Source organism: Coptis chinensis, chromosome 3 (assembly GCF_015680905.1).
Source record: "Coptis chinensis isolate HL-2020 chromosome 3, ASM1568090v1, whole genome shotgun sequence".
In the NCBI taxonomy this organism is placed as follows: domain Eukaryota; kingdom Viridiplantae; phylum Streptophyta; class Magnoliopsida; order Ranunculales; family Ranunculaceae; genus Coptis; species Coptis chinensis.
In genome coordinates, this window is record NC_141458.1 from 121,205,889 (window position 1) to 121,229,036 (window position 23,148).

At 37.5% G+C, this 23,148-nt stretch overlaps 4 protein-coding genes across 6 annotated transcripts; 2 read left to right on the top strand and 2 right to left on the bottom strand.

The window, feature by feature from the left end:
• Positions 1 to 471: 471 nt before the first annotated feature.
• LOC147513834 (uncharacterized) lies at positions 472 to 2,058 on the bottom strand. Its single transcript, XM_086599574.1, has one exon. The coding sequence runs from the start codon at positions 1,576 to 1,578 to the stop codon at positions 652 to 654; it is 927 nt and encodes a 308-aa protein (XP_086455700.1). The 5' UTR covers positions 1,579 to 2,058; the 3' UTR covers positions 472 to 651.
• Positions 2,059 to 9,572: 7,514 nt separating this feature from the next.
• Positions 9,573 to 14,464, bottom strand: LOC147513835 (PGR5-like protein 1A, chloroplastic). Of its 3 annotated transcripts, none has more exons than XM_086597143.1 (11): positions 14,158 to 14,464; positions 13,964 to 14,076; positions 13,794 to 13,890; positions 13,573 to 13,673; positions 12,512 to 12,568; positions 11,741 to 11,817; positions 11,297 to 11,348; positions 11,056 to 11,166; positions 10,856 to 10,953; positions 10,669 to 10,748; positions 9,573 to 9,854 (listed from the first exon to the last, which is right to left on the bottom strand). In XM_086597143.1, the coding sequence occupies exons 1-10, from the start codon at positions 14,366 to 14,368 to the stop codon at positions 10,682 to 10,684; spliced, it is 984 nt and encodes a 327-aa protein (XP_086453269.1). In that variant the 5' UTR covers positions 14,369 to 14,464; the 3' UTR covers positions 9,573 to 9,854; positions 10,669 to 10,681. The 3 variants fall into 3 exon arrangements, with proteins under 3 accessions (XP_086453269.1, XP_086453272.1, XP_086453271.1); XM_086597146.1 differs by having other exon boundaries at positions 9,573 to 9,814; positions 14,158 to 14,427; XM_086597145.1 differs by having other exon boundaries at positions 9,573 to 9,871; positions 14,158 to 14,427.
• Positions 14,465 to 15,687: 1,223 nt separating this feature from the next.
• GAUT1 (galacturonosyltransferase 1) lies at positions 15,688 to 20,814 on the top strand. Its single transcript, XM_086597140.1, has 11 exons — positions 15,688 to 15,912; positions 15,999 to 16,172; positions 17,420 to 17,448; positions 17,544 to 17,603; positions 17,736 to 17,873; positions 18,006 to 18,075; positions 18,163 to 18,209; positions 18,428 to 18,762; positions 18,851 to 19,208; positions 19,319 to 19,906; positions 20,077 to 20,814. The coding sequence occupies exons 2-11, from the start codon at positions 16,025 to 16,027 to the stop codon at positions 20,350 to 20,352; spliced, it is 2,049 nt and encodes a 682-aa protein (XP_086453266.1). The 5' UTR covers positions 15,688 to 15,912; positions 15,999 to 16,024; the 3' UTR covers positions 20,353 to 20,814.
• A 613-nt stretch (positions 20,815 to 21,427) lies between these two features.
• On the top strand, positions 21,428 to 23,042 carry LOC147513837 (anthocyanin synthase-like). Its single transcript, XM_086597142.1, has 2 exons — positions 21,428 to 22,105; positions 22,239 to 23,042. Exons 1-2 carry the CDS (start codon positions 21,522 to 21,524, stop codon positions 22,798 to 22,800), a joined length of 1,146 nt encoding a protein of 381 aa, XP_086453268.1. The 5' UTR covers positions 21,428 to 21,521; the 3' UTR covers positions 22,801 to 23,042.
• The last annotated feature ends 106 nt before the right edge of the window (positions 23,043 to 23,148 follow it).

A 23,148-nucleotide genomic window follows, 5' to 3' on the forward strand; every position in this document is an offset into this window, starting at 1 on the left:
TTCAGAAAAAACTTGCGGTGCAGCTTGTTGCACGTTTGTCCTAATTATTTGTAAAACTCGATATGATTATCAATAAAATTTCCACTTGGTAAAAAAAAAAAAAGGTTTTCAAAATCGAATCTTGATATAAGACAAAACAAACTCTAATCCGGAGCAATCAAAGCAAGACATCTAATTTCCTTGCGAATCAATTTAGTAGACATTTTCTAAGACATCGAAAATATTGTGATACGAGAGGAGCAACGCTGCCTGAAGGAGTGAATCAATGGTGGGTCGAACATGCCTATTTTTGTGCGCAGGGTGGAAAACCCTCATTGGACATATTTATGATTTCTGTTTTGAACTCTTGTAATGTCGGAGAGCCTACTTGATCAAGGTTCTTACCAGCACACAATGTAACATTATTTCATTTTTGCTATCAATACAACCAATTACCCTTAGCAAATATATATATATATGTATTGTGATACATTTTATTATTATTATTATTTTTTTTAATTTTTCGATAATGAATTTTGTGATACATGATACATGCATGTTTCTTAATTTGTAGGCAAAAAAGGCAATCCACAATGGTATATATCCTGTGAATCTGGAGATAAACTAACAAAAAAAATGAAAGAATTCCACACTACCAAGAATTATCAACTCTCAAATAGGAGGAATGTAGTCGTGTTCGAGCCTTGGTTGCGTTCGAGTCCCTGATGCCATAGGGGCCCTGACATGCCCTACCATAGATATCTGGAGCGCCTCTTCTTCGTAAGCTTTTCGTTCCATTTCCACCAGTTGTGATCTCTTCTTCACCTTAACAAGCAATGCTCTAACTAGCAAACCTAAAAGAAAAGCAGCCAAGGCACCCCCAATTGTACTCACAATAATAATTTTCAATCCACTAACTCTAGTACTTTCTGGTGGTGATTGCAAAGTCTCAATCACTAGGCCAAAATGACCATTTTTTTCCGTGACACAAACGTTCGGCGATGCCTGTGGTGAGATACTAATTTTTCTATCAGAATCAAAACTAGCACATAGAACCCTAATGTTTGTACTATTTATCTTTGCTACCTTGGAAAAATCAATCTTAATGGGCGTTTCTTCTGCGAAAAGTCCTACCTCGTACGGACGGGTGGAACTAAGATTACTGGCATCATATGCAACAAGGCCTAAGACATGAGAAACAAGCTGATATCCAGAAATATTATAAGCGTCATAGTAGAGAGGAGACCATTGCTCTCCTAAGTTCTGTCTAACTATTAGTACTCTCTCAAGACAAGGATGCACAGTTACGCCCATTGCTAAACTGAATTCTCTAATTTGTGCACCATATCTTCTAAGACTACCACACCTAAACCTTACCGTATCAACTCCAATACCTGAGAGATTTGCCGGTAACCGTACATTATACAGAAAACCGGTCTTGTTGTGTTTGTTATAAGACTGGAACGCGTACCTCCCAAGAACAGGATCAAAAACACGGGTGGCTTCTGTTTGTAGAGTGTGGATCGTTGTTATTGATAACCATATGAACACAATGACGACTACATTGTTCCAAAGAATGAGAGACAGGGGAGATCCCATGTGAGAAAGTGAACGCCAGATATGCAAACAGTTTGTATTACTGTATAGTACTTTATTCTGCTGATTCTTGTTCTCTTCTCTAACAAAAGCATTAACGAACAGTGTGGTTTATCAAGAAACTGTTTAGTTTTTTCTCCCTATAGAATTGGCATTGGATTTCAAATGAGGCAATAAGAAAGTAGAAATTAGGAAACTTTGTTATTATGGCTTTAGAATTCGGTGGAATGAAGAAATAAATTAAAGGAAAGCTGTGTTTATGTGTTTCTAATAATATGTTGAGTTGGTGAGAATATGAGTTTGGTGGGTTGTTGGAGTACGCTGGTGTGGGGTTCTTCCAGTAATATGTGTTGGAAAGTGTCATCTCCCTTACTGGAAAGTGGAATTGCCGAATGTCTGCCTAATTGCTACGTGTCAATTATTTGTGACTGATTTCCTCTTCTCCATCTGGAATTACTAGCCTTTGTTGTATATTTTTTAGATCGATTTTTGTGTGGATGCGTGCGCGCGTCTGTCTTTGTATTTGCAGAATGACTGGATGAGGCCGGGTGCATTAGTGGCAGTACATCTTACTAGAGTTTGAAAATTGCGTGTGCAAACTCTGATATTGAACATATTTTACATTCTTGACATCTACATATAAATAGTTAAATACATTATCATCCAAGAAAGAAGAATGCTTTAAGAAAAAGGATTGTTAGGTAGTAAGTTTGGAGACGAAATAATTTTGGAGCATGAGGAGGAGGTGATGATGGAACTCTTTAATTAAAATAATTTAAAAGCTGGCATGCGTAGGAATGCAATACTAGATGTATATGGTTTTCTTCCCCCCTTGGTGTGCAATACTATGTTCATAACATGTCCCCCCGCTCAAGTAAGTACCTTTTGTTGGTCGCATGTTTGAATTAGTTTTGGTGAGAGGGCCCGCCTATTTTTCTCATCTGCTAATCATAGAGAGAACTGAGGGGTATAGGGGGACCGAGAAGAGCAACCTCAATTTTGATTTCAATATTCTTGAAAGTTGACTGAATTCCAATGCTGTTCTCAGTACTTCTCACTATTGTGAATGATGTGATGAGTAATTTATACTGGAGATGTAATGGTTCTGCCCTGGTGTTACTGAATGTAAACAGACAACTGTTCGCCAAAATAAAATTAGTCTTGTATCCTGTGATTTTTTATTTTTTTTCGATAATTCGTCTCTTGTGATCTTGTCATAGATGTATTTGCTTACTTGAAAGAGTCCGGTTCCTATATAACCGGATACAGAGATTGATCACCACACACACATACATTTCGTATTTCGGTGCACACACACACATTCAGAGCACATACACAAATATTGAGGCACACACACATCTCGGATTCGGATCAACAGCGAGATAACACGGTTATAGAAATGATCTTTGTACCGGATTGTAGAGATCTTAAGTCCTACTTGAAATTAGTACCGAGTCCCCAAAACTCAATGCATGTCGCTGATATTTCTGATAACATCAGGATATTTTACGCACTTCGATCACTATGATGGTACCACGAGTCCAAAACTCCAAATTAGAGCAGTACGCCATATAGGCATATAGCACTTTACCTTCAAAGTTCAAACCATCCTTCATGTTGAAAACTCCAAAGGGCAGTGTTATGTAGGCAGGTAGCACACAACCTTCAAAAACACCCTTCCGAAGATCATATCCATGTGATCATGAGAGACATCTCTGTAATTGATCATTGAACTTCACAAGTTGGGCATGTTCATAGATAAGTTTTACAAAGTATACCCAAATTACGTCAGTGCCGTCACACTCAAAATGATTAACGAGGGACACAGTCAAAGTTCACAATAGACAAATCTTTAGAACCACATTATTCATGTCTAAACATATTCAACACCATTTAAATGCAGCTTGCTAGCACGGGCCCTTTTATAATCTATTAAAATTATAATAGTGTATTTGCTTTTGTCTGCATCATTGCTCAGCTGCAATGCTCTTGGAAAGGATAGGAAACATCGATTTGACGAAGTAGACACCTTCTTGGGTTTTCTTCATCCAGGCATTATGTAGATGACATGGAAATCCTTCTAAGCAAATAGTTGGGTCGTTTTAAGGGGGAAGGATTTCTTCAGCAATGTAGAGCAATGTAGAGGAAAACCTTCTTCTAGTATATCGACATGTTGGAGACAACGATACCAATCGATCTTTCTAAGATAATTTATATTAATTGAACAAACTTCTACTCTAATAAAAAATCTAAACTTTAACTATAACATATCTAGCAAACCCAACTCTCTGAGCAATCAACAACTATCACAAACAAATAATAATAATGCAAAAAAATAAAACATACCACAACACAAAGATGTACTGTGGTTCGGCCAATGATGCATATTTCCACAAGAGCTATTCTTTTTATAAGTGTGGGAAAGAAGATTACAATCACTCCTCCCAAGTCTCTCCACCTTACTAGATCTTTCTTCTCTCCTTATAAGCTTTTCTCTTTGCAAATGTTCTCTCTCAATTTTGAGAGTGGGTTTTTATTCAAGAGTTAGGTTTTCTAAAACCTTATTTCTGGTTTTTATAGTAACCCACAATTTCGCGGTTACTGTAGAAATAGAAGTCTGCAAATTTAGACATGAGTGCGAATGCGCTCTCGGTAAGGCAAAATCGAGCGCGTGTGCGCTCTCTTATTTTCCTCAAACCCAAATTCCAGTAAAACACCTATCGTGAAAAGACTAAGTCCTTTTTCACGGTAAGGGCAAGTGCGCGCCTTGAACAAGACTAAGTCAAGCGCCTGCACGCTCCGACTTCTTCAAACGAACAATACCTGTTCCTTCAACTTCTTCCTCATCCTTATGTGAGAGATAACTCCAACAATCTCTCCCCTCCCGAACAGTGAGGGGGGATACCTTCATGCATTCCCAAATCAAGAGGAGAAATGTGTTACCATTCCGGCGGTAGCATAACAAACATCAAACTTACCTTTCGGTAAGACTTTAGTCATTATATCCGACCCGTTCTTGTCGGTATGGATCTTCTCAATGCACAAATGTTTGTCTTCGAGAACTTCTCTAATCCAATGATAACGCACATGTATGTGTTTGGATCTAGAATGAAAACTCGGATTCTTGCTCAAATGGATGGCGCTCTGACTGTCACATAGAACTACAAATTATTTCTGCTTTAGCCCTAGTTCACCGAAGAACCTCTTCATCCATAACATCTCTTTGCAACACTTCGATGGATATAATATACTTCAGAACTACGAGAGTGGAGAGCAACCCACTTTTGCAACTTAGATTGCCAAGATACTGCTCCCCCTGTAAAAGTAAATAGATAACTAGAGATGGACTTCATAGAGTCAACATCACCTGCCATGTCTGCATCAGTGTAGTCTTCAAGCAAGGTCTTACTTCCACCAAAACACAAACACGCTTTGGAGGTGCCATTGAGATATCTCAATATCCACTTAATACCTTCTCAATGCACTTTCCCTAGATTTGACAGAAAACAGCTTACAACACCAATGGCGAAAGCAATATCCGGTCGTGTACACACCATTGCATACATCAAGCTGCCCACTATGTTTGCATAACGAATTTTTTCCATTTGACTCTGCTCATGCTCACCCTTTAGACACATATCTTTGGTCATGCAGAACTGGCCACCAAGCGGATAACTGACTGGCTTCGCTTGATCCATGTTGAATCTCTTCAACACCTTCTCAATGTAGCTTTCTTGAGAAAACCACAACTTTCCACTCTTTCTATCACGAGTGATCCGCATACCAAGTATTTGTTTTGTTTGACCCAAATCCTTCATCTCAAATGACTTACTAAAGTCTTTCTTCAGCTTGGATACCTTGTTGATGTTCTGGCCAATTATCAACATAACATCCACATACAACAAGAGCACTATGAAATCCCCATCTGGAAATTTCTTAACAAATACACAATGATTAGAAGCGGACTTCATGTAGCCATGCTTCACCATAAAAGAATCACCATAAATGAATCAAACTTTATGTACCACTGTTTCGGTGTCTGCTTCAACCATATAAACTCTTTATCAGCTTGCATACTAGGTGCTCCTTGCCTTTGACCTCAAACCCATCTGGCTGGTCTATGTAGACATCTTCTTCAAGGTCTAGTTCCATGAAGAAAAGTTGTCTTGACATCTAGTTGCTCAACCTCTAGGTTCATACTTGCGGTCAGACCCAATACCACCATGATAGAAGTCATCTTAACTACAGGAGATAAAATTTCATCAAAGTCAATACCTTTCCTTTGACCGAATCCCTTCACAACTAAGGCGAGCTTTGTGCCTTGGTTGTTGATTATTCTCCTTATGCTTGACTTTGTAGATCCACTTATTCTTGAGAACTTTTCTTCCTTTCGGTTTCTCAACTAAGTCATAAGTGTGATTCTTATACAAAGAATCCATCTCATCATACATGACCTTCAACCACTTCTCTTTGTCTGTACCTTCAAGTGCCTCTTGATAGTACATAGATTCTCCACCATCAGATAGTAAAACATACGTATGTGGTGGATACCTGGTTGAAGCTTGTCTCTTTTTGTCAGACCTCCTTGCCCCATTTTCTTGTGGCTCAGGATGATGTACTTCTGCTTGCGCAGGTGGTGGTTAATGCACTTCATCTGCATCTTCTATATCAATAAGTTCTATCCCATCATGAGCAATATGATCATCATCATGAGCTTCAAACCCATGGTTCTCTGCATTCTCAATGCCTTCTGCACGTTCCATAGTAGGAACTTCTGGTTATAAATCAACATGAAAACTTCTAGTTTCACACCATCCTCAAAGTCTGTTATGGTTTGGTCTTCCAAGAACACAACATCTCGACTTCTGATTACTTTCTTGTTAATCGGATCATAAAGTTTGTAGCCAAACTTCTCATCCCCATAACCCAAAAAAATGCACTACTTAGCTTTGTCATCAAGCTTAGATCTCTCATCCTTTGGAATATGAACAAATACCCTGCACCCAAATACCCTCAAGTATCCATAATCAACATCTCTGCCTGACTATACTCTCTCTAGATAATCACTATTCAGAGGCTTCGGAGGCGATATGTTGATCACATGTACGACTGTGCGCATTGCTTCTACCCAGTAACTTCTCAATAACTTAGAGTGAAACAACATGCATCTTATATTCTCTACAATGGTTCGGTTCATCCTCTCAGCTATACCAATGTGTTGCGGAGTCTTGGGAACGGTCTGCTCATGACGAATCCCATGACTCTTGCAATACTCTTCAAATGGACCAATGTACTCACCCCCATTATCTGAGCGAATACTCTTCAAAGGCTTCTCTGTCTCTCCTGTCTTTCTTTCCACCATGCTATGGAAGGTCTTGAACACACCAAATACTTCATCCTTAGTCTTCAGACTATATGCCCATATATTTCTTGACGCATTATCAATGAAAATGAAGAAATACAAAGCTCCCCCATGGGACTTCACTTTCATAGGATCACATAAATATGTGTGTACAAGCTCAAGGACATTGCCCTTTCTGTGAGAGGAGAATCTTTGGAAAGACACCCTGTGTTGCTTTTCTACCAAACAGTGAGTACATCTATTTAAATGCGTACATTTTATGTTTGGCAAAACCTTTTGCTTGGCAAGAACTTCCATGCTTTTTTTTCCCATATGACACAGTCTCTTATGCCATAGTTCGGAGGAAGCTTCTTCTTGTGTCGCATTTAACTCTGTTTTATACAAACTAACCTGTGTTTTGTAAAGCGAGCAAATTTTCTTCCCTTTGGCTACTACAATGGAACCTCTACTCAGTTTCCATACCCCGTTACCAAACGAGTTTTGAAAGCCATTATCATCTAACTTCCCAGCGGAAATTAGGCTTAGCCGAATGTCAGGGACATGTCTTACATCATTGAGTGTTAAGGTGTAGCCGACATTAGTTTCTACATGAAACCAATGCCTACAATATTTGAGACTCCATTGTTACCCATCTTTACTTTACCAAATTCACCACAGCTGTAGGTAGTGAAGAATTTCTTGTGCGGTGTGATGTGATAGGATGCTCTTGTATCTATCACCCACTATGTATCCTGGCATAAGGTACTAACACAGCACTTACCACAATCTGACACAATTCCCACTAGATCATCGTCAACTAGTGCGGTAGTATCTCTGCCTGTGTTTCTGTTCCTCTTTACCATGTCTTCATGTACACAGTTATTCTTCTTATCTCTCTTCAGTGTTCTGCACTCATACCTGAAATGACCCTTGGTGGCACAATAGTACCATTGTCTCTCTGCCTTAGGAGTTCTAGTTTCACCCATAGATTTGCTACTATCATCACCTCTATAATGAGATGGTTTTATGCTCTTACATTTCTCCCACTTCTCTGTGACAAGGATCTTTGAGTGAGAGGAGCTGCTTCGTGAACCCCTTCTTGTCTCCTCATTCAACAATACCCCGGTAGCCATCTCCATGGAAATAACTCCATCCTTAGCGGCTCTATTTAGAGAAACTGCTAACGTCTCCCAATTGTCGGGTAGAGAGTTTAATACGAACAAAGCCTCAACTTCGTCACCCATATTAATCTTTATCAAGTGCAACTGATTGATGATATTCTGTATTTCATTAAGATACTCAGACATTGAAGAACCTTCTTTGTATTTCGTGTTAGGAAACTTCTTAATGAGCAACACTTTGTTTCCGCCCGACTTCCTCTCATAGAAGTCTTCGAGTTTCTTCCACAAGCCAAAAACAATAGTCTCTTGGGATACATGGTGGAAGACACTGTCATCAATCCACTGTCGAATGTACCCAATTGCTTTTCTGTCAAGCTTGCTCCACTCAGCCACGACAGTCGCTTCCGGTTTTACTCCTTCATTCTCAATGGGTTATGTCAAGTCCTTGTAATATAGCAAGTCTTCCATCTTGACTTTCCAAATAGTGTAGTTAGCTCTATTCAGACTAGTCAATGCGAGTGTTCATAGAATGATCCATCTCTATTTCAACTCAAACCTCCTCTCAGGAATTTTGTCAAACATCTTCCGAGCAAAATTTGGATAACAACCTAGATTAATCTAACCTGACTCTTGATACCACTTGTTGGGGACAACGAAACCAATCGATCCCTCTAAGATAACTTGGACTTGGACAAACTTCTACTCCAATAAAAAATCTAAACTTTAACCATAACCTATCTAGTAAGCCCAACACTCTAAGCAATCAACAACTATCACAAACAAGTAATAATAATGCAAATAAAATAAAACATACAACAACACAAATATATACCGTGTTTCAGCCAATGATGTCTACTTTCACAAGAGCCAATCATTTTATAAGTGTGGGAAGGAATATTACAATCATTCATCTCAAGTCTCTCCACCTTACTAGATCTCTCTTATCTTCTTACAAGTTTTTCTCTTTACAAGGGTTCTCTCTCAATTTTGATAGCTCTCAAAATTGGGTTTCTATTAAAGACTTAGGTTTTCGGAAAACCTTACTTCTGGTTTTTATAGTAACCCACAATTTCGCGGTTACTGTAGAAATAGAAGTCGCAAATCGGGACATGAGCTTGGCTTTCGATAAGCAAAAGGCAAAATCGAAGCGCTCTCTTTATTTTTTCCTCGAACCCAAATTCCAGTAAAACACCTATCATGAAAAACTAAGTCCTTTTTCACGGCAAGGGCGCTCCCAACAAGGCTAAGTCAAGCGCGTGTGCGCTCCGACTTCTTTAGACGTTCCTCCAGTTTCTTTCTCATTCTCATGTGAGGGATAACTCCAACACGACCAAGAGTTGTTTGTTTTTAATGTTGGTGAATTTTCTGTTGAGGATATTTCAATTTGCTTTGCATCAAATTCTTCTTTTAGTCAAGACATCAAAAATTTAAGAACAATGTGAAAAAGACTACTGTAATTTGGTTGTGGAGAGGGATTAGATGGCTGATAGCTTAGCTATGAAGTATCCCAAGGCATGCAAAGACGAGACGGAGAATAGTTGCTGTAAATATTCCACAAGTAATGGAACAATTGATTCCACAAATAGAAAAATTTACATCACAACAAGTGTTATCTGTTGCCCAGTATCAAGTTTACGTATTAAATATACATTTTGCATCAACAGTCTACTTTGGAGTTTGGACTGTAATCTCTCTGTTTCATAGTTCCATGGAGGATGATGATGCATTGATACTCAATCCAGCCAAATGATGCAGAAACACATCCATTATTCTCCATCTGCAGATACCAAACATGAAACCTTCGCATTGAACCCCTCCTGCAGAACGAAGTATTCTGCTAACGTATTTTATTATGAATAACTGCAACTATGTTTGAGAGACGAATGCACAACAGAATAAGCATATAATTTTTTGAAAAAGGCATTAAAAGTACTCCGTAATACAACATATAGTAGGAATATGGTAAAGATATGTAAGTGCAGTTTGAAGTTGGCATTCAAAATCACAACTGAAATACAAAAAGAAATGCCCTTAAAGCAAAGATGCTTTTGTAGGTTGTATAGTATCTTATAATTAATGTAAAGAACTGAGATAAAATACCAGGATTGAAAAATCAAAAATGAAAATACCAGGTCAGAGAATGCTGAGTGCTAGGTATGATGATAACGTTAACTCCTTATCCTAAATGTTACTCCTTATCCTAAATCTTTGAGGATTAAGTGTTACCTCTTGATTGAAACTTGGGGGAATCGAGAGCTACCATTTGAATGGAAGTATAACATGCTATCTCACCCAAAAAGAAAAAATGACGCATACATGTACACGTTTTGGATTTGCTGAACTGGGTCGACATTGCATGCTTTCTGAAATGTGTTGAAAAATGAAAAATCCACCACCATGCATGGACCTCATTTCATTTGTTGATATATAGACGCATACAACAGCATAAAAAGAAATACACACAGATATGTAAATATGAAAAACGTGTAAATACAAATACATACCACATAATGCACATCCTCAGTAGTTTAGAGGATGAGGGTTCAGCACATAAACATATAGCCTAAAATCCTAAATCTTTGTTGCTTCTGTAAAATGGTAGGGAATCTCTTGAAAACATAAAGTGAATACCTTCACTAAAGCTTCAGACGCTGGGTTCTGGCAACGTAATCAAACGCGTTCCTGAATCATATACCAATTCGGTGCTACAACTGGAAACATATTACAAGATCATAGCTTTAGTTAATAATCAATCCAGAAAATGAATGCTTACCATAACAAGGTTTATACAGTAGTCATCAAGTTGCTGAAGACTTACTTTGAGCATTTAATCTTGTTGGTAGCACCACCACTAGGAATTGATAGTATAGTTCCAAAGAACGAAACATTGTCTGTTCCACAGTTTGGACAGGGTCCCTACAAAACAAATAACATAGTTACATTCCTATAAAAAGCCCCAATACAAACTGTACTTTTTTCACGTTAGTTCTAGATATAGGTTGAAAGTTGAAACGGTACCTTTAGAATCAGAAAATCTTTCACAATTACATTTGTGAATGCCTGGGCTAGCCAAACTATGAGAGGTAAAGCAGCAAACCATGTGAAAATAAAACTGAATGGCTCTGGAAGCTGCATTTAAAGGATAAAACCATGTCGTTGTTAGGAAGAGATCATGCACTACCAAGTCATTCATTCATTCACTAAACATACTAGGAGAGTCATTAAGTTAAATACATGAAAGACAGAATGAAAGGCTAACCTCCAACAGATAAGTGATTTCAAATCCAGTCAAGTCGTCCAGGAAAAAGAACCTAGTGTAATCAAACAGAAATATTATTTAAGATTCCTTCCTTTAAAAGTGAAGTTTGGCCCATTTAGAACAACTGAAAGAACTCTTTCAGATAGTTAATATCTATATTACATGGGCACGGACACATATTGTACGTGAATTAACTTAATTTTTGATATTTCGTCGTGTCAGACACATCGTATCCAACATGGATACGGACACACCTATCTGTGTCAATGTAAGTTAGGCTAATATGAAATCCTAATATTATTGACCAATATTTTGTGACCTCAATGGACTCTTCAAAACAATGACATTAGAAGAAATTGATATGGGACAACATTAGCAATGACAAATTGACAATGTCATTCTAGCGTAAAAGTCAGGCATCTCGATATTAATTCAGTTACTCACAATGCCAGTGCAACAACTGTAGCTGGTACGTTCAACAGGAGCATCTTGAAATAATCAACAGAAAGGTCGCTGTACACCTGAAACAAGAAAGTTGTATAAGTGCAAACCAATTTCCGGTTTTTTCAGTGAGACAACTCCAATGTATTTTATTTCAGACTTGGAACAAAAAAAGGAGGGGGACTTAAATGAGGTGAATATAAAGCTTAGGTGGAAAGTTCTACAATGTTTAGCTTTTGGTATTTTGGTACACCAAGTTCAGAGTTAAAATAGTTAACCATGTAGTTGTTTGCACTGGATAGTGTCAGTGTTCTTATTGGATTAGCATGCTACATATTACTTATTTTCAACACTTTTAAGTGAATTGTAGATAACCTGTATGGTACTGAATTTCATGCACGAAAGGAGAAAAGTCATCAAATTCACATATGACATGCATAAAGTTGATTGGACCATGAAAGGGACCAATTCTCATGCATGACATAAATAAGAGCCATAAGAATGAGGTTCCCACAAAATTGTGTTGTGCAAAGGCTGCGGTTGGTTTGTGAAAAGGAGTCATGCAACAGAGGATTTCTATTCATAAAAAGATTGCACACTGCGGGATGAAAGGTTTTACAAACAGAAAGTTGAAGCTAAAGAAAAGGACTTATAGCATTCAACTGTTTAATTTTGTGACCAGATAATTTATGGACCATGGTACGCTTTTAGAAAGAGATCTTGCAGACGCTGAATCAGTTGTTACCCAAGTATTAAGATTCCAGAGGCACATACCTTTCTACTACGGAGACTGCACCTTGGACCTTCGACAACAATATCACTTCCTTGTGCCTAAATAAATAAAGGTAGCATAAATTCATACTAAGTATCAATACAAGACAAAGATAGGAGAGAACAACAGATTACACAAATTCAAAATTCAAAGTAGTTTGTTATGATTACAATATCACTTCCTTGTGCCTAAATAAATAAAGGTAGCATAAATTCATTCTATGTATCAATACCAGACAAAGATAGGAAAGAACAACAGATTACACAAATTCAAAATTCAAAGTAGTTTGTTATGATTGCCAAATGTAATGTGAAGCAAACTGAAGAATTGCCGGCTATAGTGGTCATCTGATATTCTGATATTAGTTACGAATGTCTGGGTTTCAAAGTTGTGTGCGTAAATGTGTATCCATACTTCTAGGTACCATTGGAATTAATAAGATCCTATATCGATAGGAAGTTCCTCTCAAGAAAGCACAAGTTTTACATACCTGGGATGCTTTAAGGAGTTTCAATTTAAGGCATGTAAGACAATCGATAAAGTGATAAACCTCTGATTCGTGACAAAATAAGAAACTGAAACTAAAGGGTACACGTTAGGAAGGCAGTCAAGCAGGACTAATATGCAGGTCGATCAGAGAGAGAATCAAGTAATATGATTAATAGAAACACCATCCATGAAAATAAGGTAAAGATAAGGCTTCGATGGTAGGATGTCTAATAACAGATCCAATTCCACAGACTTTGATAAGTTTTCATCAGCATCAAAAGTACTTTATTCTGTTGTGCTTAAAAATTCAGAAAGAGAGTTTTCTAGTTTGTACATCCTAAAAACACCGGGGCGCAAGGATTGACAGTCTATTATAGAAACTCCAGTTGCACATCTAATTTCTACAGCTTATCTGCAACTGCAAGTGCTATGCATGTCTAGTGTCGCCTAAGTAAGTTGGACGGTAAGTTTGCCCTGGATTGTGTAAGATGATCTTGGAACAACTATATGTAATTGTTCATGAGTATGAAAATACTACTTTCTCATGTTGGAGAGCAAATGTGGGGAACTATACCTTTAATCGCAGTTTCAATTCATCATATTCTTTGTCTGTCAGTATTGGTTTTCCTGCAACATAAGCCATTGAAGCTTCCAAAAACTTCTGTTCATCTGAACCTGCAAAAGGAATAAATTCACGTGGTTGACATCTTAGAAAAACTTAAACGATTGGTTTGAAGGATTCCATTAGGTAAAATCAAAATGTATTAGACTACACAGGAAAAAAGGAATACATACTTAGCATAACAACGCTACTTCCTTCCCACATTAGTTCTTCCTTGAGATTATCAAATTCTTCGTTTGACATAATAGCCTTTCCCTCATAGTAGAATGACTGGATCAAATCAAACATAAGCTACTTTATACAGAATCACAAGAGGAATTAAAACAAGTATTAGAGTGAGTACTTGTAGTGCAAGAAGAAACTCTTGCTCGAGCTCCCCCAATGATTTCTTCTGTTTCTCAATGCTACAATATGGCATGATGTTACTGTCAAAAACATCATCTTCTTTTACCTGACCTGAAAATAATATCCACAGTCTAAGTAAACTATATTGAATTACCGAGATGATATATACTAGACAAAACATAAGAAAGTAACCTTGTTGTTGCTCAGTGGCTTTAGGTGAAATAATGAAAAGCCGATGCCGAGGTGATAGTTTGTGATTAATAAGTTGGACAGATGGATTGAAGTGAGTTTTTGAACAAGTTGGTGAAGAATAAGATGATGATGAAAGAGAGATGAAAGGTTTGGGGAGAGGAGAAAAGAGTAAACGAGGAGAAGTGAGTGCAACCCCTAACTGGGTCAACATGTTTGAGTGAAGCAGTTAGACAATTAATTGGTGCAAACATTATACAAGCGAGAGACAGAAACAGAGGAAAGATAAGGCAATGAGAATGTGTGGAGGGAAGAAATTCAATAACTTGGACTGGACATTACAAGATGGAGGGAAGAATAATTTGCCAAGTCAGATGGAGATCCTATGATTCATACTGCTACGACACGTGGATGGTTATAAATCTGACGTGGGAGGGATATTGTGTGTTTTACTTCTAGTTGGTTGGTTTAGGTTCACACAAGATTTCATGATATAGATTACCAAAACAAAAAATATATATTTCATCATAATATATAACACTAGCAAAGGCCAAAGGCATTGACTAGAAACATGTTCACAGTTATATTGCTGGGACTGTTGGTAAGGTGTCACTATCAAGTATCAACACCATCTTCCGTATTATCCATGCGTTACTAACTTACTACAATGTACAATGAGATTGAGACTTGATACTATCAAATCTTATTTAACGGATCAACTTTATCTTTAATTAAATTATTAGTGTAATCATTTAGATCTGATTAATTATCGAGAATTAAACTAATGCTCACTACTTTGTAACTAGTCAATTGATTCAACTCAAACTGTTTAATTCTAAAGAGTTTTAACCGATTCCAACTCAGCCTAAATTATAATGCAGTGTTTAGAAAACCGGACTAGACTGGGGTCCGATCAGAACCGGTAAATTTTCGGTTTGGATCAGGTATAATTTGAGTTTTTGGTTGGACCATCGGTTTAAATTTAAACCGTAGTTGAACCAAACCGGTTTAGCTAAACCGGATCACTTTTACTATATATATATTTTTTGTTTTATTAAAAAATTGATAATGTGGAGAGTTGAATCTATCACCTAAACCAGATAGTCTAAACTCCAAACCAACATGTTACTATGTGTTTTTGTATAAAAATTCGTTTTGATATATAATACCAATTAATATTGAATTAAAATATGTATTTATTTATTTTATTATTATAATTATTAAAAAATTTACTAAATAAACATCAATCGGTCTGACCAAATCAAACCATGGTTAAACTATTTTAACAAAAAATCGGTTCAATCGCCGGTTCAGTTTTCAAAACATTGGTATAGTGTTAGGGCTCCATTACACGACGAAGACAAAATAAATAATTGGACAAGGAAAATCTGCTAAAAAGATTACTCAATATATAAATCGGCCTAAATCAGTTGTTGGTGCCGACTCACAGAGTGAAAACAAAGACAGTAAAACAAAAGTAGTAATTAAAAATATAGCGAAAAACAAACACGTAAACATTCCCTCCAACTCATCAATTCTTTCTTCTTCCTTTACCCCTCACCGACGCTTTCTTTTGTCTATTTTTTTTTCCCTTCAATTCTCTCTCTCTCTCATTTGCAAAATATTTCAAATTAGGTTTCCGTATTTTCCGGTATATCTTTCTCTCTCTCACACTTTGATATATAATGCGAATTATAAATCGGAATCCACTCGATTCACACTGAATCCACACGTGTCATTCACACGATTTGATCTCTGGTAATGCCCATCCTTTTTTTCTTCTTCTGCACTATTTCAATTCTCTAATTTTACTTTTTTCTAATCACATTATTATTTATTTATAGGGTTTATTTTTATTAACGAATTAAGAATGGCTTCAAAAAGAGGTTTGGGCTCACAAAGAAATAGAGGAGGAGGAGGAGGTGTATGTGGGTTTCCAGTACCTGTAATAGCTCTTATATTCTTTTCAGTCCTGGCTCCTTTGATTTTTCTCACTGGCCGTGGTCTTCATTCCATTGGTTAGTCTTTTTTCTTTATTCTTTACACTTGTAGATCTCATTCCTATATAATATGCATTGTCCTATATAAAGCCTTTTTTGGGTCCTTTATACTATATATCAACTAATGCATATGATTGTGAAATAGATGTTTTTTTTTTTTTTATCTGTTATCACTGTTGTAAGCCTTTTTATTTTTCAGTGATTGTACTCATTTTTAGGATAGAGCGTTGTACTGTTTGAAGTTATGTGGGGTTTGTGGATGATGATTTGGGAGGAATGGGGAGATACACCATATGGGAGTTTGTTCTCACTTTTCCTGATGGGCATTAATAGTACGAAACGATGATTTTGTCATTGGTGTCTCTGTAGTATGCCTCATCTTAACTTCATTTCCTCTGCTGTTAATATTTGTATTTACTCTTTTTGTTTTTCAATGAGTCTATACTCTATAACACCATCGTAGTAGCCATAAGACGCGTATTTTTATTTTATTTTGCTGCAACTGTGAAAGTAGTTGGGCTTGTGTCCGAGTAGGACTCCATTTGCGTAATGACCTTCAGTGACATTTTATCCTTCGTGCTATAGCCTTGGACAGTTGGACCTAGGCCTCCCAATCCAGCTGTTATACTAATAAATCAATCAACTTTCACTTTCTCTTGCTCATCAATATTTTGTGGATTGTGTTGTCAGTTTTTCACTGTTATTTTTCTTACTTCTGTTGTTTCTTGTGCAGTAGGATAGCTCATCCTAGATTGTACTTGTATGCTATACTTCTGCTTTTTGTCACAGCATAGTTGTTTTGAATCTTCTCCATGAAATTTTAATCTTCCTGAACTAATCTGTCACCCATCTGTATTAATGTATATTAGAGTGGATCAGAAGTCCAGATACCACTTGAAGACATACCTTATGAGCACTTTGTGTGTAGATGAGAGTCCATTATGAGCTGACTTAGATTCTATCTCTAGCTCTCTTATTCTCGTATTTTGTTTGTTTTGTTTCTATTGATTTACTGTAGTATGTCTCGTCCTATTTTCCTTTTGATTGGGCACATATAAATACAACTGTACTGTACAGATTTAAAAAATGAAAAATATAGTACACAAATAAAAAGAAAATTTGTTCAAGAAATAGTTATTTTCAATCTTCCTTATGGCAGCATAAATATATGAAGTCAGGTATAATTCTATATATTTTAGGTATTCCATTTGGTGATTTTTACGTGATTTCCATCTAATTTGATGAGTCTGTTCTTTGTTTGGCAGATCAAAAGGATCTTCCAACTGGTAAACAGGTGCCCATTTTGGACTTTTGTCATTTGTCGATTGGTGCAAGGTTACGCAATTGGTTTTCTAATTTTGAGGATAATTTTCGGCTGAGTGGTTGCAGATTGTAGACTGGAGGGAACGATTCGCTATGCAGCACTTAAAATCCCTTTTTTCAAAGGAGGCAAGTTGATTTAATGAAATATGAAGCTGAGCCTGGTCCAGTGATGAATATTTTCAGAAACATTAGCAAGCATTTTGTAGTTGGCGAATTCCCACTTGCACAGCCATCTAACACTTACAATATGTGTGACAGGCCATTGATACCATCACTGCAAACGCTGGGGACTTGGGGCCCTGGAGCCTTGATTTGATCAGGAAAAACCCTTTGTCATTTTCTTGGAAAGTTTCTGGCATGGAGAATTTTGACCAGCACAATACCACTTTAGATGAGGTAAATATGACATCATGTGTATGCTTTTCTTAACTGTTGTGCTGATTACTCTTTTCCCTTTTTGCATTTACATTTGAATGTAAGTCCTACTTGCAGCAGTGATCCTTACATGCTTTATCTTTGTCTATTAAGCCAAAGAAGATGGTTCTCCATGAGGCAAAAGAGAATGTCCATCACAAGAAGGAGAATATTACCTTATCTGGTGAGTCATTTGTATATGTTGCTTCTGTTGATACATCTTTTACGTACCTGCCAATATTTGTAAACTTTTCTTCATGCTATAATGCAGATGAGCATTCTCAATTTCTTGATACACCAGAAAAACTTGTTCGGAGGGTAACTTTCTCCTGCACTGTTACTCTTATATTTCAGTGTTATTAGTAATAAATTATTCACACTTTGTGCGGGGATGATAATTAATAATTACACAATTGATACTGCTTGGAGGAATTATCAGCAGAATGGAACCTGATCGTTAGTCCAAATATCCATCAAGCTTTGCTTGTAGTATTAGTCCTGTTGTTTATATCCAATCGTTTCTGTGCTTCTTGCAGCAATTGAGGGAAAAGAGGCGTGAGAAACGGGCCTCTCAATTGGTCCAACAAGATGATGAGGCAATTGTTAAACTAGAAAATGCTGCCATTGAACGAACCAAAGCAGTTGACTCTGCAGTTTTGGGAAAATACAGTATATGGAGGCGAGATAATGAGAATGAAAATACTGATGCAAATGTACGCTTGATGCGAGATCAAATGATTATGGCTAGAGTATATGCAAGCATTGCAAAGATGAAAGACAAGCTTGACCTATACCAGGAAATACTAGTTCGGCTGAAAGAAAGTCAACGTGCCTTGGGAGAGGCAACTTCTGATGCAGATCTACCTCACAGGTAATAACAATTTATCTTTTCAATGTTAATGTATATCAAGTCTTGATAGATCTTTCCTTCTGGTTATACTGAACTTCCGCATTTCTAGTGCTCCTGAAAAGGTGAAAGCTATGGGTCAAGTTCTGGCAAAAGCCAGAGAGGAACTTTATGACTGCAAGTTGGTGACCAAGAAGCTGAGAGCTATGCTTCAATCAGCAGATGAGCAAGTGAGGGGTTTAAAAAAGCAGAGCACATTCCTAAGCCAATTGGCTGCCAAAACAATTCCAAATGGGATTCACTGCCTTGCTATGCGTTTAACCATTGGCTATTACCTATTATCTCCTGAGAAAAGAAAGTTTCCAAGGAGTGACAATTTGGAAAATCCCAATCTTTACCATTATGCTCTTTTCTCTGACAACGTTCTGGCTGCGTCGGTGGTGGTCAACTCAACAATCTTGAATGCCAAGGTAACATAAAAGAACATATTTTATGTCAATTGAATGGTGACTTTTCAAACATTAATTTATCATCTGTTTGTTTCTTCAAGTAAATGCTTTTTTGTTTTTTGGAATTTCAGGAACCTGAAAAGCATGTCTTCCATCTTGTTACCGATAAATTGAATTTTGGAGCCATGAATATGTGGTTTCTGTTGAACCCTCCTGGAAAAGCCACAATCCATGTTGAAAATGTAGATGACTTTAAATGGCTCAACTCATCTTATTGCCCTGTTCTACGGCAACTGGAATCAGCTGCTATGAAAGAGTACTATTTTACAGCTGGTCATCCCACAACCCTATCTGCCGGTTCTTCCAATCTGAAATATAGGAACCCAAAGTATCTTTCTATGTTGAACCACTTGAGATTTTATCTTCCTGAGGTATACCCAAAGTTGGACAAGATCTTATTTCTTGACGATGATATTGTAGTCCAGAAGGACTTGACTGGATTGTGGTCAGTTGATCTTCATGGGAAAGTGAATGGCGCAGTTGAGACCTGTGGGCAGAGCTTCCACCGGTTCGACAAGTATCTTAATTTTTCCAATCCACATATTGCAAAGAATTTTGATCCAAATGCATGTGGATGGGCATATGGAATGAATATGTTTGATCTGAAGGAGTGGAAGAAAAGGGACATAACTGGAATTTATCATAAATGGCAGAGCATGGTAAGCAAAGTTTTTCCCCTCTCACCATTGTTTTGGAGTTGTTAATTCATTTTTTACGCAACCACATATACCAGACGTGCATACATGCATTTCCATATACTGATATAATAATGTTATGTTGTCTATATTACTTTCCTGCTAATATATATTATTGTTATTCTTGAATTTAGAATGAAGACAGGGTTCTTTGGAAGCTTGGTACTTTGCCGCCAGGGCTGATTACTTTCTACCGTTTGACACATCCACTCAATAAGTCGTGGCATGTGCTTGGATTGGGATATAATCCAAGCATTGATCGGCAAGAGATTGTAAATGCAGCTGTTATCCACTACAATGGGAACATGAAGCCATGGTTAGAGATAGCAATGACCAAGTATAGGCCATACTGGACCAAGTATATCAAGTATGATCATCCCTACCTTAGAAACTGCAACTTAAGTGAATGAATCTACAAAGAAAGTATCTGACATGTTGGACCCATTTACAATGCCTGGCCGCTAAAAGTCTCCTGCTTGAAAAGAAATATCATTGGTACGGTCTGATGCTTAAAAGAGGTGGTGGACTCTCCTGTACTGTGTTTTGTTGATTTTCTACCAATTGGATATTCTTCGCAAGTCATTCGTTTGATTCATTCCCCAATTGATAGCATTGTCTTCCTCAGAACAGTGATGAATTTTACAACTAATTGACATGTAAAGCTCAACTATGTTTGGGGTAGGAGTTGAGTAAGATTGTTACAGAGAAACTGAATTTTTTTTTTGCTCGGTGGAAACCTGAGCTCCTTTAATTTGGAGATTTGTAAGAAATTGTTCGTTCAAATGATCAGAAATGGTTCAGTAGTTTTTAGAAGGAATTATCGTTGAAACTTCATATAGAGATTTGTTTATAGTATGATGTATTTTTTTTTTTTTAATTTGTGGTTTTTTGTTCGTTTGTTTTTTCTATCTTGAGATTTTAGAAGGAATTACTGTTTGGATTTATTTGGAAGGAGTTACTGCTTAAACTCATATTTTGGTAGTCTGAACCTTCTTATATAAAATGCTTGCATAACATGAAATTGATGCTGGGGATGTTAGAAAGAATGAAGATCTTCCAGTTGAAGTTTTTGACTAAATGTTATGTATAGGTTAATAGGTATGTTGATGTTTATGGGAAGTTTCTTGCGGTCCTTTTCTAGTCTAAACCAAGCTGGTCCTAGATCCAAATATAGTTGCAGAGGTAGCCCAACGCCCCGACCCGAACATCCAAGCCCACATAAAGCTGGTAAGTGGGTGGACAATGGGAAGTTGGAACTAGTCGAAGGACCAGCAGGAAGGAATAGGTAAATGAAAGGGAGCAAGCAAGGAATAGTGAAGAAGGGTTGGTGGAACGTGCATGGTTGTTAAAAAGAGTTTAAAGACGGTTGGGTGCTAACCTCGTGCCTCAACCATCCACTGCCCCAATAACTAGATTGTCAGCCACAATAAGGCCTTCAGAACTTCTATTTGGTAGCTGTAAGTAGCATACTTCTAACCTTCTAATATACAGCTACCTATTTCACTCTTAATTTATAATCCTTAGTAATTCATTTGAGATTTGCATAACGTAGCAGTGAGGGGAAATAAGAAGTTTAGCAATGCCAACACAAGTAACAGTAACACCTCCAATGGCTGCAGCACCAAAAGTCCCTGAGCCACCACAAGTAGCAGCAGCTGAGCAAGCAGCAATGGTACCAAGAGTCGAGAGTTTAGCAAGCAGTGGCATCCAATATATTCCCAAGGAGTACGTGCGTACTGAAGAGGAGCGTAACAGCATTAGTGATGTGTTTGAAGAGGAAAAGAAGTACGACGAAGGACCCCAGATTCCAGTTGTTGATTTAAAAGGTATTTATTCGGAGGACGAAGAAGAGAGGGAGAAATGTAGGGAGGAGTTGAAAAATGCTTCCATGGAGTGGGGTGTTATGCATCTTGTGAACCATGGTATCCCTGAGGATCTTCTAACTCGACTCAAAGAAGCAGGGAAGGCATTCTTCGATCAACCTATTGAGGAAAAGGAGAAGTTTGCTAATGATCAGGCATCAGGAAAAATCGCGGGATATGGTAGCAAGCTTGCAAACACTGCTTGTGGCCAGCTAGAATGGGAGGACTACTTCTTTCATCTTATCTTCCCTGAAGACAAACGTGACATGTCAATCTGGCCTAAAACACCCACTGGCTATACGTAAGTTTAAGATGAATTTCATTTTTGAATATAACTGTTTGCTTAGCTATATTTCATTTTCTTGTCGCATGAATGTCTTTTTTGTTGTAAAGTCGGACTAAGTGGTTTAAATGATGGTGGTGAACTGGTGAAGGGATGCGACGAGTGAGTATGCAAGACGACTGAGAGGCCTGGTGACGAAGGTGTTGTCCGAACTGTCACTTGGTTTGGGATTGGAAGAAGGGAGGCTGGAAGAGGAAGTTGGGGGCATGGATGATTTAATAATGCAAATGAAGATCAATTATTATCCTAAATGCCCACAACCAGAACTGGCACTTGGTGTTGAAGCGCACACTGATGTTAGTGCCCTCACCTTTATACTCCACAACATGGTGCCTGGTTTGCAAGTCTATATCGGAGGAAAATGGGTGACAGCCAAGTGTGTTCCGGGCTCTATTATCATGCACATTGGAGACACATTAGAGATATTGAGCAACGGAAAGTACAAGAGTATACTACACAGAGGACTAGTGAACAAGGAGAAGGTCAGGATCTCGTGGGCGGTTTTCTGTGAGCCCCCAAAAGAGAAGATTGTCCTCAAGCCGCTGCAAGAGCTCCTCACAGAATCAGAACCAGCAACCTTTCCTCCTCGCACATTTGCTCAACATCTTCAGCACAAGCTCTTTAAAAAGACCCAAGAGGCCCTCTCTAATTAAATGAGTCTAGTTACTCTTCTTGTTTTAGAGTTGCCAAATTGTGATTATATGTACGGAGTATATAGTCCAATGCTTTTCATTCCGTTTGTATTTTAGAGGAATTTGATTAGTAACTTTAAAAAGAGGTACTGAAACAGATAGCCATGCATCTTTCCAGGGGCACTCTTTACATTGATGATGGTGGTTTGTACATCGTATATATGTATCAATACATTCTATAAATACATCGTATATATGTATCATCAACTCTTTAGATTGATTAGGGTGCTTTTCAGGTATTGGATTTATTTTATATCCACTACAAATCAAATAGTTAATAATCATCTTCCCACATCTTCTTACATCTTA